Source organism: Ciconia boyciana, chromosome 1 (assembly GCF_034638445.1).
Source record: "Ciconia boyciana chromosome 1, ASM3463844v1, whole genome shotgun sequence".
NCBI lineage: Eukaryota > Metazoa > Chordata > Aves > Ciconiiformes > Ciconiidae > Ciconia > Ciconia boyciana.
Genome location: NC_132934.1, coordinates 217943621 through 217957622, shown reverse-complemented (window position 1 = coordinate 217957622; position 14002 = coordinate 217943621). Strand labels below are relative to the sequence as shown.

General features: G+C 39.9%; 1 protein-coding gene across 2 annotated transcripts in view; it reads left to right on the top strand.

The window, feature by feature from the left end:
• FCHSD2 (FCH and double SH3 domains 2) overlaps window positions 1–14002 on the top strand; it is a 164694-nt gene that overhangs the window by 140385 nt on the left and 10307 nt on the right. For both annotated transcript variants that reach the window (XM_072850933.1, XM_072850932.1), the window contains exon 13: window positions 11426–11587. In XM_072850933.1, coding sequence (XP_072707034.1) covers window positions 11426–11587 — 162 coding nt within the window. The remainder of the gene's footprint in view (window positions 1–11425; window positions 11588–14002) is intronic.

Here is a 14002-nt window from a genome sequence, read left to right as displayed (position 1 = left end):
TGTATGTAATTTATAAAGTAAAACAGAAAAAAACAAGTCCTCAAAACATGCAAAGAACTGTTTAGTGGATTTACATTTACGGCCATTACTGTGAAGGCACGGTATTTTAGGGTTGCCTGACACCATACACTGTCGTACCCTCTGTGAACAGCCCAAAGTAATTTGCCCTTTAACACTAGTTAGTTCATTATCACCTTGTCACATTAAATCTTACCATCTGAAAATCTTTGTGGATATTGCTGTGATTGTAACTGGAAGAGTAATATGTTCTGGTGCCATGTCTGAAAGTGTTTGATGATAACATATAGATTTTATTTTGTTAACAAACCCCAAACTGTTTTATTGGGAAGGTATCAATGCAACTTTGCTTGCAACAGCAACAAGTATTGGTTAATGTGCTGTGGTTTGTTGCCATGATGGTCGAGTCTCCGGCGTGGAAAGCTCCTCTTTATTCTAATTGAGTAAAGCAGCTAGAGGATAGCACATCTAGAAGATGACAAGGGTTGCAGGGTATGAATTTTGTAACCTTGAGATAATTTCCTCAAGTCAATGGTTGCATGAACTTGCAATACCTGTAGAGAAGCACGTGTAGGAGTTACCGTTTCTAAGTGATCGTGTGCGTGTACTGCTAGCACTTGGAAGACATGGACATTTTGCTGAATGTTATTTGTAGGTCACATGCGTGTGCATGTGTACGTGCACACGCTTTCTCTCCTCTTGTGGTGTGTTAGATAGCATGTACCGTGATTCCTCATTCCAGAGGCGTTCTCCCTTCTTCCTTTTGTTTTCTTGTGGTTTTCTCTTGAAATGCATTTTATTTTTATTTCCTTTCTGGAGTAGCGTGCCTGTTGTTCTCTCCCATCTTGGCTTCTTGACCTGCTCTTTTGTGCTTTTTCCTTTGCAAATCTACTCCTTTCCTCCTTTTCTTTCTTCATCATTTCTGAAGGGGAAGATAACTTCATAAGTACATTGGATTAAATTTTGCCTTTCTCTGGTGAAGCTATTTTGGTCATTGCTAGACACTTCCACTTGCCTGTTTCTCCCTGGGGAATTTTACATTCTTGACACATTGCTCTAGTGCCAGCCTGTTTAACTATCAGAAGACAAACCGGTCTCTGTGTGCCATCTAATACAACGTGAGCTGAGTCAGAACCTTTTAGAGATTATATATATTGGTAATGTGATTTCTCCAGGGTGTATTGTGCATAGATGCATTCATCTCATTCCCCTCTTCCTCAGAGACCCTGAATCCTTTGAATCTAACAACTGGGAGGAACTGAGGAACCGTACCGTACGTATAACTCGCGTATTTTCTGACAAGCACGACGGGTGTGGAAGCAGGCACAATTTGAAGCTCCAGCAAAGAAATATAGTGAAAGTGTGCATACAACCGAGACATACTGAATAAATCGACATTTTTGTCTTCTGCAAGATGTAGTGCCTGAACATAATACCTTAGATTGGCACATTCACAGCTCAGTAGGTTATTTTTGATCTTTTTCTCCCTGGCATAGAAGGTATTTTTCCTTGTGATGTTTCAGGGAGCAGACTCCTTGATTAAAGTTTGCGGAAAAATATGGCTTACACCAGAGTGCTCCTGCACAATTGATACATGACAGATGATATACAATGGCTGTAATTGATAACCAGAACCCATATTTTCTTCTTAAAAATGGAAAGTTTCTGTTTTGTTAAAGGTTTTTTGTTTGTTTTGCTCGCTTGTTTTTAAAGGAAATGTTAGAATATGTCTGATAATACCTCTGGCCCTGGCAGAGTGCTAAAATTGACTGTGGTTAATGCTACACCATAGAGTTTAGATCCGGAGGAATTCCATCCTTATCAAAACAGCATTTAACTACTGCTGCGTCAAGGCTGGATTTTGATAAAGGCAAGCACTGAGAGCAGAGGGTGCTTGTTTAAATTGAAGGTGGCACAATTCAAGCATCATCTGTAAAGGAGGTCAACACCTTTGAAATTCAGTAATTTGAGAAAATAAATTACTCATCTAGTTCCTTTGCACTTACTCACCCGACTCAGGCAACCGAACTAGAACTTCTGTATTTTAAGCTTTCATTTTTGTGACGACAGTAAGGAAGGTTGCTGGGCGTTTTACGGCTGTTAGATCAGCCAATTGGATAGATCTGATTTTGCCTTAAAATAGCTTTTCATTTCTCCACTGCCTGTGTCCCTTTATCTTTAAGCTATTGGAGAAAAAAATTTACTGTCTCCACTGATCGGTGTTGCTGCAGAAATAAGGCAAAAGAAAAGTTGAAGCTGTTGCCTTGGTTTCTATAATCCTTCTTTCAGCTTGCATCCTGGACCCTGAGGCTGGGTTACTTGAATTCTTCCTCTCGTCTTATTTTGTCTCTATCAAACTAAAGACTCCGATGCTTTGATAGCCCGCTGTGAGTCTCACCAAGCAGTATAGTTGGTCCCAGGGCTGACATAATTTTTCTCAATGTTGATGGGAGATTTCCCATTTGTGCTCAGGTCTATGCTCAAGGAAGGTCTTGGGGCCTCCACAGCAATTAATCCTATTTCCACTTAATTATAGGAGGATGCATTTTGTCTCATCATTAGGATATCTACAACTCTCAAGAGAGTATTTGTACCAGATAAGATTTGATTAAGACTCATTATGGTGCTGTTTACTTCGTTTGATTAGTTCAGAAGCTTAGGTCCATTTTTAATTGTAAATGGAAGGCTGTTTTCTCCCTCCCCTTATATTTGGCTATGAATATTTATTACTGTGCTGTGATAACAGTTGTGTTTGCTGGCTGGGCTCCTGTTGTATCTTAGGATCTAATCTATTAATCTTATGCTGTGTGTGGTCCTACTGCATCTCAAGTAGCCCTAGCTACTTTTCAGCCTGTGGTTATTTGTGTGTTCTTGCAGTTGAACCTTTCAACTGCAACTTTCAACTTGCAGTTGAACCTTTCAACTGCAAGAGTGGTGTCATTCCTGCTCATAAGAAATGTGAGAAAAGCTAATTCCATATGCTTCAACAAAATATATGAAACGGAATAAGGCTACCAACCCCCAAAAAGTTGAATTTGTAAAATGTCACTTGCTGCCATCTATGGCTTTACTCAGGAAACATATGCTTGGGAGAGCTGTGCTAAGTAAACAGATTGCCTTCTCGGTTTGAGATCTGTAGGAGCTGTTAGTCTTTCCGGCTAGGCAGAATGAGGACTAACCTGGAAAAATGCCACCGACATCCACAGATCAGGAATTTTGAACTCTCTTGGTGAAAAGCACTTTAGTGAGGACATCCGCAGAGATGAGAATGTCGTTGTTGAGAAGAACATCATCAGAGCCCTGAAGCTGTGTTATGGTATTATGAAGATGTACAAGTCTTAGTACTTTATCAGCTGTATCTGACCATGTAATCATTCTGACTGCAGAGTTACAAAAATTATTGTATTTGAGAACTTTTATCTTGAATTAATATCTTCTGATAATTATTTTTCAGGGACTTGCTGTAAGTGAGAAATTTGGAGAGCATGCAGTATGCTCAGATATTTATTTCACAGTATGTTTTTTTAACAAACCTGCCTGTTCTGGTATGAGCAATGAGAAAGGAAATCTTTATGGGGTATATGAATTCACGATAATAATAAAGGCTATTTTTTCATTAGTGGACATTTAACAGAGGAAGGTATTTTGTGGGATGAAGGGGCAGGAACAAACACGGAGGTGTTTTGAAGCTACTGATGAAATACAGTCATAAAGATTCCTGGAAGGATATAGTCAACTGAACAGCCATATTTGCTCTCATATACCTTGTAAATCCCTATTCACTCTAAAGGCTAGATATCCTTATCTATGTAAACAAGTGGATAAGTCATTTTGAAAACATCCTACGAATAATAGTCATCATGAATTTAAATGTTGCTGAGATGAATAATAATTGCTGTAGGACTTCAGGCAGTAGACTGTCTCTCAGGTCGTTTTGGTAAAGGGATCAGGGATTAGTCTGGGCTACAAGAGTATTAATGTTGCTCATTTTGTAGATTTTCTTTTGTCTTGTTTTTATTCAGTTCTTTTGAAAGGTGGATCACACTGAAAATCCAACTCAGTTCCTTAAACCTGTGGTTTGAAAGCGGTGCCGTTTCATAGAATTGTTCAGGTTAGGGGCTTTGGGGGTGTATCTAGTTCAGCCTCTGCTTAAATCTTACTGAATCTTTTGGCTATGAAATGCATACAGCATCTTTCACTATATTAAGGACTAGGATTCATTACCAGGAATGCAGAGAAATGTGTTAATAAAGGTTTCCATACATGTATTTTATATACATTTCATTTCCTACTTACAGAATTTGGGTAATTTCCGTTCAGTCCCATTACCAGTAGCCTGGGAATAACTTCTTAAACCCTACAAAATGCTTCGATACTGCTCTCATCTACTCTCTGTCTTGTTCCCCACCGACTGCTTTCTCTGTTTAGGAATCTCTAATGTTTTTATATGCCTGAGCTTGGGAAAAATCAGCCTGCCAGTTGGGCTGGAGCTACTCAGGTGGGCTCTTCTCCATTAATAGCTTCACCTCTGTTTTCTTAACCTTGGCATTCACTCGAGACATGTTATCTGTGTCAGTGTTTCATTTCCTGTTTGCTTCACCCTAACAGTCTCGTTTGATTTCACTCCATGCAGAATATTTAGCATATAAATTAACTAACTCTGCTGTAATATCTGTAGAAACTTCCCGCCCATCCTCCCACTTAAAAAAACCCCACTCAGTGTTGTGTTGAAAAATGTCAGTTATTAGCTAGTTCCTTAGCTGGTGCAGAAAAGGTATTGGATTTGGGGTTTTTGGTCCTGGCCAGGGGAATTCATAGGGGCGGGTGGTTCCAGGTTGCTGCAGGACTCGCTGCAGTCGCTCCGTTGCAAGCAGTGGCTGAGCTTTGCCTGGAGCCAGGTAGCAAGTGTATTTTTTTGGCTGCAGAGAAGACAAAGGAAACACAGGTCAGACCAGAAAGAATATCTTTCTTACCTGGTTTTTATAAATCTCTGGCATCAATATGGTCTTGATTTACAGTACTGCAGACCAACGCTGTACAGCTAAAATTACTGATAGACTCCCCTTTCAAGGCTGAGCTCAAGTTTGTGCCTCAGGGATCAAAATTTTAGGTGAATAGAATTTTTTTTTTGATTGGCGTGTTTTTGGCATAGCTGACTTTCCACCCCAAACATCAACAAGACGGTGAAAGCTGAGCTGTGTGGATTATTTGCTCATGCATCTCTACTTTAATAGCACTGGACTGCGATTTAAAACTGATTTGCAAGGGAGGGCTTACGTTGGGTTTTGAGAAATTTGTTTTTACTGTACTCATCGTTACTTCTACCTGTCACTGTGCAAATCATTCTGGTGGCCAAAATTTAAATGCTACGTTATTTTTCATTAAGAGAATTATTTCATTTTAATGCCTTTTTTAAATTAAAAAAGCTGAATATTTAAACAAAAATGTTTCTAAATGAGGAAAAAAATAAAGATAGTATCTTTCCAGAATGTTTACCCAAAACCTTTCCATGTTGCTTTCTTCCTAGCTAAAGCAATTTGCCAAATAAGACTGTCCAACCCGCTTAATGATTTTGTTGCTGCCACTAGAAAAATATTGCAGTGGAATAAAATACTTCTCACAAAAGATGGTTTAGGTCTACTGGTAATCCTAATTTAATCCGATTTTAATATCTGAACATGCTTGTAAGTATAACCTTTGTCTAAAATAAATAATTCTGAATTATTTAAGAGAAAAAATTCAGGCTGGGCAGTGGGGTGCAGGTGGCTTTGGTACAGCTGAGAAAGCGCAGGGAATGTGCAGCAGGGAGAGAAGCACTCTGGTGGGCAGGGGTCACGGTCTTGTTCTGCGCCCTGAAAAATCGTGGAAAATAAAGCAACTCTGCTTTCAAGAAACTCCATTCAAAACTGATCTTAACAATCATAAACCAAAATATTTAAGGGGCCACATTAGATCAGCTTTGCTGGATTTCTGTGTTTGCTTTTTACCCCAACGCTTTTATAAATGACTGTAAAAGACTTGTAACCAAGGTGTTTGTGGGATGTAAATGAACACTTGGTTTCTTAGAGGCCCTTTTCTTTCTGGGAACAGAGAACAGCTATGTAATGTATTCTTGCTGGTTTTAATTTTCATGACTTCCAAAGCAGTTGTTTATCTTCATCTTGTGCAAGCTGTAGGTCTAAAGCCTTTGCTTAATTAAGACTGGAACAGTAAATAAACAAAACTCTTCCCTCTTCCATGTAGAGCAATGATAGGTATGTGAGAAATAGATAACAATATTTATATTTTTAAAAACTTTGGGGTTTTTTCCTTTCATCTCCTTATAACCTTCCATCAGCTAAGGCAAGAGAACAGCTCAGAGAAGCAGGAACCACCCAGCACACTGTTTGTAAACTTTGTGGGTGGCTGACGATTTTTAAATCAGTGTAGAGATATCCCAGCCCTTAGCTATTAAATAGTAGTTGGTAAATAGTAATTGTAAATGGCAGTTTCACTATTAAATAGGAAAATGTTTGTCCTACAATGAGACTTAATACCAATGAAATTTGGGCAGCACCCAGGTTTCAGAGCGAGTGCTAGATTCCAGCATTCCTGTGCTTTCGACGCTCAGCTGCCTTCCTGGAGATACTTAGTGTTGCTGGGAATAGAAGTGGTTATTTGATTTAAAATATGTTCAAGTCTATGAGATCCTGTCAGTGGAGGTCACTCAGTCAGGAAGTATGGCATGTGTGTTTGTTGGAGTCCCTTTTGTTGAGAGGGAAAACCAATGATTAAAGCCTTGTTTAGTTTTTAATTTGAAATATATGATCTTTTGGAGGGAAGAAGGCTATGGGAGCTAGTGCATCCTTTTTTTAAGGGTACTGGAGTCTTGTGTGGTTTTGCAGTGCAATGCAAATCTGTGATTTGCCGGAAAGTACCCCATGTCTCTTCCTATTTCAATGCATCGCTTTCTGGCTACCTTCCCCCATCAGAAACTGAAAGAGAAGACTGGGCAAGCTGAAGTTGCATCCTTTGGGCAAGGTGGGTCCCTCCATGATGAAGTCAGGACTCCAGCTTGCAGAAACCTCACCTTCCAAAGGGAAGAGCCTACCTTGTGCCTAGGTACAGAAAAGCTTGTTGCATGACTTGATGCTGGTGGAAACACCAGTATTTCCTCCAGGCGATCCCTTGTTTCCCTCTAACTTAACATTTTATTCCGGCATAATGAAAGGATCAAACCCCAGCTGATTTAGACATAGTGATATTTGAATGAAGTGCTTGTATTTTTAAATATGTAGCTGTTCCTGTGTGAGAAGCAGGATAAAGTTATACTACTGTCTGTTTGGGTTTTTTTTCATATAGGTAGGAAGCTGTTAACCCTGGTCTACCAGTATAATTATTTAGGTTAAAATATATGTGTATGCTTGTAAATAACGTTATACATCTTTCAAGTGCAGGCCTGACCTAATACTGTAAGTACTTTTATGGCTTGTCTGCAATGGAATGAAATTCAAAACATTTGTGGTTTGGAACAACCATTTGTTGAATATTAAGACTACTGTGTGTAAATAGAGTGGGGTAACTCGATGGGGTTTGCTGGGTACCTTGAATTAAAAACTCTTGCCTGACCCTTAGCAAGTGTAGTCAAGGATCTTGGAGCAGCTTGTTTATTTGAGCTAACAAGTTTGTACAAACAACATAGTTTACAGCAGACTGAGGACTAATATGAACTACAAATGTTTATAGCATGCCTAGGCTAATGTTTATTGCTGTTGCATAACTCAAGCTAATTGGAAATTGCATAACGAGGTAAAACAGCAAAACAACTAGGCTGATCATTTCCTAGGCAACTTTTGTTGAAGGCAGACGGAAAATCCTCGTAATGTAATGTCAGAATATAAAGACAAATTAGGGGATAGCTACTTTACTCCACAAGTATATATATACACACGGAGGCACCTCAGCTCGGTAACGTGATTAAACGGGGAGTTTCTCATTAACAAGCTAAAGTAAATGACTTGCATTCACCTGTATTAAGTCAACCTATCGGAGTTTCAAAAACCAAACCAATAAAAGGATGATGCGTCCACCGAAGCCGCTAACCCACCCACGCCCTACCACAGTCGCAAATCAACCCCATATGAATCGATCGCCTTTCACTAGGTTGTTCTCACACTACAGATGTCTGATCTGCGTGTTAATGTGCGGCTGCCAAGGTTGGAGCTGACCACGCTCCAACATCGTGTGAGCAGGTAGTTCATCTTGGCTGTAGGAGCATCCAAATGAGAGGCAGGATCGGTGCTCATCTTCCCCGGGTGCTGGAGAGCCACTCATCTCCCCTTCTATCAAAGCAGATGTGGTTAGAAAGTGGTTTTGTTCAAAATCTTGAATACTTATTAACAGGAGAGAGGTGTGTTCACATGCAGAAACTGGCATCCCGGGATTCAGCTTTTTTAGTGCAACCCTTCTGCGCTAACATCTTTGGTTTAAAAGTGTGTTCTCCGTTTAGCTTGATATAGTGAGAAATCCACTTCTCAATTTGATAAGTGCTCCTAAAACATCTTTTTCCAAGGAAAAGGTTAATCATTAATTAAAATGATTATTCTTTCCATGTTCTTACAGCTTTTAAATATACAAACTAATAGAAGTAGGGGCAAAAGGAAAAAAACTAAGTGAGAGGTATTGCCTTTCTAAGACCAATAAAGGGATAACATGCCTACTCCATTCACCCCTGGAACTCAAAATTCTAACACCACCTAACTCTCCTGATTTCAGACTTTCTCATAGCTATTGCTTTTCTAAATATTTACAAAGTTTGGGTTGGGGCTTGGGCCACGCTAACTTACAAGGTTTTCAGAAGATGCTTGATGCCGCAGTGGAATTGAAAGGAAATTCCGCCTTCCGAATGTAAATGCTGATGTGTGGATCGATCTTTGGACTTTATATTCTTTTTAAATCAGTATTTTCTGAATCTTGACTGAAGTAGTGTGACGCATATTAATATATTTTACTTTTTTCCTCATTTTCTCGGCTATATGAACAGTATTTACAGTACATGTTAATCATTCACCTGAAGACCACTTGCACGGAGAAGTGGAAACTTCACTTGGCTAGGTGGCTTTGGCTTTTCCCGTGGGAAATACTTCTCAAACTTATCCGATCCTTCAGTCTCCGTACCTAATTATGTGGGAGAGTGTGTGCATGCAGCTGTACCCATATGAAGATACATTTCACGTAATAAATTTTACTCTAATTACTTACCTACTTTTTAAAAATCACATTTCTTCTAAAAGGAATTAAAAATAATATCTCTTAAAAGGAGTTTCATTGTTTGAAACAGGTTTAAGGTCACCTTCACAATTAGTTTTAAAATGAAAGTGGACCCGTGTTTGGGGGTTCAGCTGAATGAAAGTTGTAGTCATTTATTTTCTGACTTATCTTCTTAATAGAAAGATAATAGTAAATTGCAGCAGCATGTCAAAAACAAGAAAAATACCAGTATCATTTCGGCTGAACACAAAATTTTGTGTACAGTAAGGATATTCATAAGAGAGAGAAAAATCTATGTAACACCAATGGGCATTTTAATTCACTGAACATATATTCTTACATAGTCTACTGTGCTTCAGCCAGTACAGAAAAAGTAATTTCCCTCTAATTTTTGCTTAGACCCATCTGGTTTTGCTGGTTTTGCTTGGTTTCCCAGTGCTGCTGCTAACTTGACCTATCGATACAGGCAGCGATGCTGAAGTAAGGTGCTCCTGATCCCTGCGGAAGGGGCTGGAAGGGTGAGAAAGGAGGTGAAACTTTGCTACTTGCACAGTAACTTGCTAAGAATGAACAATGCTGTGAAAGGAAACGCAGGAAAAACTCCAGGGCAGTTCCGTGGGTTTCTGTTGTTGCCTCCATCAGTGACTCGACTCTGCTCTGGTGAGACCCCCCCTGCAGTGCTGCGTCCAGCTCTGGAGCCCTCAGCACAAGGAGGACATGGAGCTGTTGGAGCGGGTCCAGAGGAGGCCACAAAAATGATCGGAGGGCTGGAGCACCTCTCCTACGAGGACAGGCTGAGAGAGTTGGGGTTGTTCAGCCTGGAGAAGAGGAGGATCTGGGAAGACCTTATAGCAGCCTGCCAGTACTTAAAGGGGGCCTACAGGAAAGACGGGGACAGACTTTTTAGCAAGGCCTGTTGTGACAGGACAAGGAGTAATGGTTTTAAACTAAGGGAGGGCAGATTTAGACTGGATTTAAGAAAGAAATTTTTTACAATGAGGGTGGTGAGGCACTGGCACAAGTTGCCCAGAGAGGTAGTCGAGGCCCCATCCCTGGAAACATTCAAGGTGAGGTTGGACAGGGCTCTGAGCAACCTGATCTAGTGGAAGATGTCCCTGCCCATGGCAGGGGGGTTGGACTAGGTGACCTGTAAAGGTCCCTTCCAACCCAAAGCATTCTGTGATTCTATGACTTGCTGAAGGACTTTTGGTAAATCACTTGATTTTTGTCCCTCTGATAAGCAAGTGCAACAGGATGATGATGCTAGGGCTGGACTTGGACATAAATGTCCTTGATTTTATTCCTAGGTTTGCCCCCCACTTCTTGATGCGATCGATCTTTGAAATTCTGCTTTTCTGTTCTTGAAATTCTGAATTTCTTCATGCTACTCCTTCCATTCCTTCTGTTTACATTGTTAAATAATTTGGATCAGGGTGGTGGTTTGCCATGAGTTTGTCAAAGCCTTGGCTCTGTCGGCCAGAAAGCATGCCAGGATGCTGAAGTGAACCCAGCTGTCAGAAAACCTAAATTTTCATTCTGTTCTAAAGACAAAAATCGTGAAACTGTTTGTTGAAGTGTGATATTTGTTTAATTTTGGAATTATTAAGATATTCTGTTTCCGTAACAAATAAGCTTCCTGTGATCTCTGGCAGGTGCTGATGGAAAATAGCCTCATTTGGGGGGTGGGTGGGTTTGTGCGTGTGTATCGCATCCGGGTATTTGTGTATCACATCCAGTTTGGTCACCAGCCAAGAGGGCATCCAGGGTCTGCAGCCCAGGAGTATCTCTGATTTTAAAAATACCGTGAAGCACTAGGTTTTTTCTGGGTTTTTACACTTTGAAAATAATCTAAACTAACTGACCACTGGAATATAAGACTAGAAAGTGAGCAAAAACTAATGGATGTTATTTTAAAAACACCAACTTGTGAAATTGGCTGTGCCTGTAGTTTTATATCTCTAGAAAACCATTCCCCGTCTCTTGGCTCACACCACATTCCTGCAGGCAAGGAAATGAAGAACTGGACTCGTTTCCGTGTGGAGCAGCTTTTGGAGCCACCGGAGTAATTTGCGGATCAGGAAATAACGCATTTGAATCGTGGCAAGGAGCGAAATGTAATCTTGAAAGAATTCTGACTTGTGCGTGTTTATTTCCTCAGATAATTAAGCTGAAAGCAGAAGCCCGTCTTGATCTGCTGAAGCAGATTGGTGTGTCTGTGGATACGTGGCTAAAAAGCGCAATGAACCAAGTGATGGAAGAACTGGAAAACGAACGCTGGGCCAGCCTGCCTTCGGTGACCAACAACGGCTCTTCACACCTGGTACGGTTTCCAACGTGTAAAACTCACTTCATCTCCACGTAGCTCTTTCCTAGTAGCAACTCCTAACTTAATATTGAATATAAAACAGAATTGATAATATTTGGTTGTTTGTTAGCTAACTGGAAAAGGCTTGTAGCTTTACGTGCCTGAAGCATGTGTCTCAATTTCATGAAAAAAAAAACCAAACCAAAAAAAAAAAGGATTTCTGGGTTCTGTTGCTGAGTTTACTTTAGATTGATTTTTCTGACCTTGGATAGGTGCCATAACATTTATTTGCCATCTCCTGAAAAGAAAAGAGTCTGCGTGTTTCTTTGAAGTTTCATTAATAGTTTACGATGTTATCTGAGATACTTGGATGAAAGGCTGTATTTTTCCAAATGTTTAGAAAAATGTAGACTCTACCTCATCTCTTCAAGAGTCATTTATGTGCAGATGGCAGTGAAAGTCATCAAGAAAGCAAAGCCTGTTTTCCAAATTGATTTGGATATTTGAGATGAAAATTTGATTCATTAAAAATCAGTGAAGGGCTTTGGAAAACAGGCTGTCCATTCCTGGGGTAAGATGTTTCCCTCAAAGATTTGTCATAGATTTAGATGTTACCACTATTCACCTGCAAGTTGCTGCCCTGTTATTTGAGATACATTAAATATTTGACTTTTTCTTTATGACTAGCTAGTTTCATTAAAGCAGTACTGAAGTTAAATTGGAACAGACCACAAACCTGATCACTACTGCATTTCATCCAAAGACTTGGTAACTTCTTAAACTGTTAAATTCAATTGTGTGAATATGACTTGCTGTGTCCAAAGTCACGCGAACTCTTTTGAAACTTTCATCAAAATTGAACTAAAAAGCTACTTGGATCAATAGAAGATTGGTAATGACTTTTTACTCAGTAGTACGTAAGACTAATTGTGTTTGTAGTGTCTATAGCTGGTTTGCAAAATAGGCCAGAGACATCTCCCATCTGTTTAGCTTGGAAGAAAGCACATTTTTATTCAAGAAAGAATTCAAGAAAGAATAAAAAGCAAACTCTCATTTCTCTCCCCCTGCCCGAAGAATGCTGTGTTTCAAAGAAAATAGTGATAGCTGAATCGAACAGCTGCCTGAACCAAGAAACTCTGTTCAGAAAACAGGAACTGCTAAAAGAGCTCATGTTCTCTTTTTTTAATTCCCCTACACGGCATGCGATGCTGAGCTGTCACCTTTGGCAGTAGAACTAACCAATCTGTTGCTCTTCACCAGCAACCAACTCAAATAAAATTCCTGAAGGTTTAGTCAGTTTGCCTCAAACAACTTTTAAATTTTCTGTGCATGTTTATATATTTAATATTTAACAAAATTCAGAGGCTTTATTAAAGTCTCGGTTTGCATGTGGATACTTTCCTAACTATAGTGTTCTGTAACTATAACTCTAGCTTCTATAACTCTAGCTTCTATAACTATAACCATTAAAATTACTTAGTTCACACTTTCTTTTTAATCTTAAATGCTTTGAACAGCCAGAATATGTCTTCTGTATGACAAAACTTCTAGGGGGAATGGGAATGTGGTTTTTCATTGCGCTGCAAATGGTTTGGAGAATGGCTTGCTTTTGCTGACCACCTAAGGGAAACAAAATCTCCATTTCAGCAAGTATGCGGTATCTACACACAAAAAATCCTGGTCGTTCCCATGTTTCTTCATGCTTTTCTACTTCTTTATTGTTTGCTTGGTAATGGTGGCAAACCCTCAGAGGGAAAGGTTCTTTTGGATGTACAGATATTTTCATCTATGTCAACTTTAGTTCAAAAAAGTGAGCGAGCACTGAATGGAGTCTCGGCAAATCCTGAGACTCCCGAATCCACTCTTTCCTTTCTTCAGGGTGTTAGGATGTTTCTTCTAGGATGTTACACGCAGAGCTCAAACACAGTGACAGTCATTTGCAGTGTTTTATTCCCATGGTTAGTAGTATAATTAGAGATTAAAGTTGGAGTCTGCAGATCCAAGCTTCAGCCTTCCCAAATCCCAAAGGAGTTCTTGTGCCGAGTTTCATTTCAGATCCTTTCTAGCCAGGATAGATGAAGATATGTTACATAGCTGTGTTTAACAGTGGGGTTTTTTCCCTTTCTTCTTGTACTCCACCTCCTTTAACTTCCCGTTGTGCATGTTGGATTCCGCCCAACACCTTGTTCTCCGTCTCATCAGACATGCCAACAGTTGGCCCTGGAGCCAAACCCCGTGCTAGTCCCTGGCGAGCCAGCAGATGCCACAGTGTGGGAGGTTAAACTCTGATTCTTATTTTCCCCTTTTACACTTACGTACGCTCCCGTATAAAAAAAGATGCTGTTGACCTTGGCAAGCCAGATGAGGACAGCCCGTAGATGGAATTCTTAGAACTGTTACCGAAATTACGTTGCTTGCAATTACTAGAAG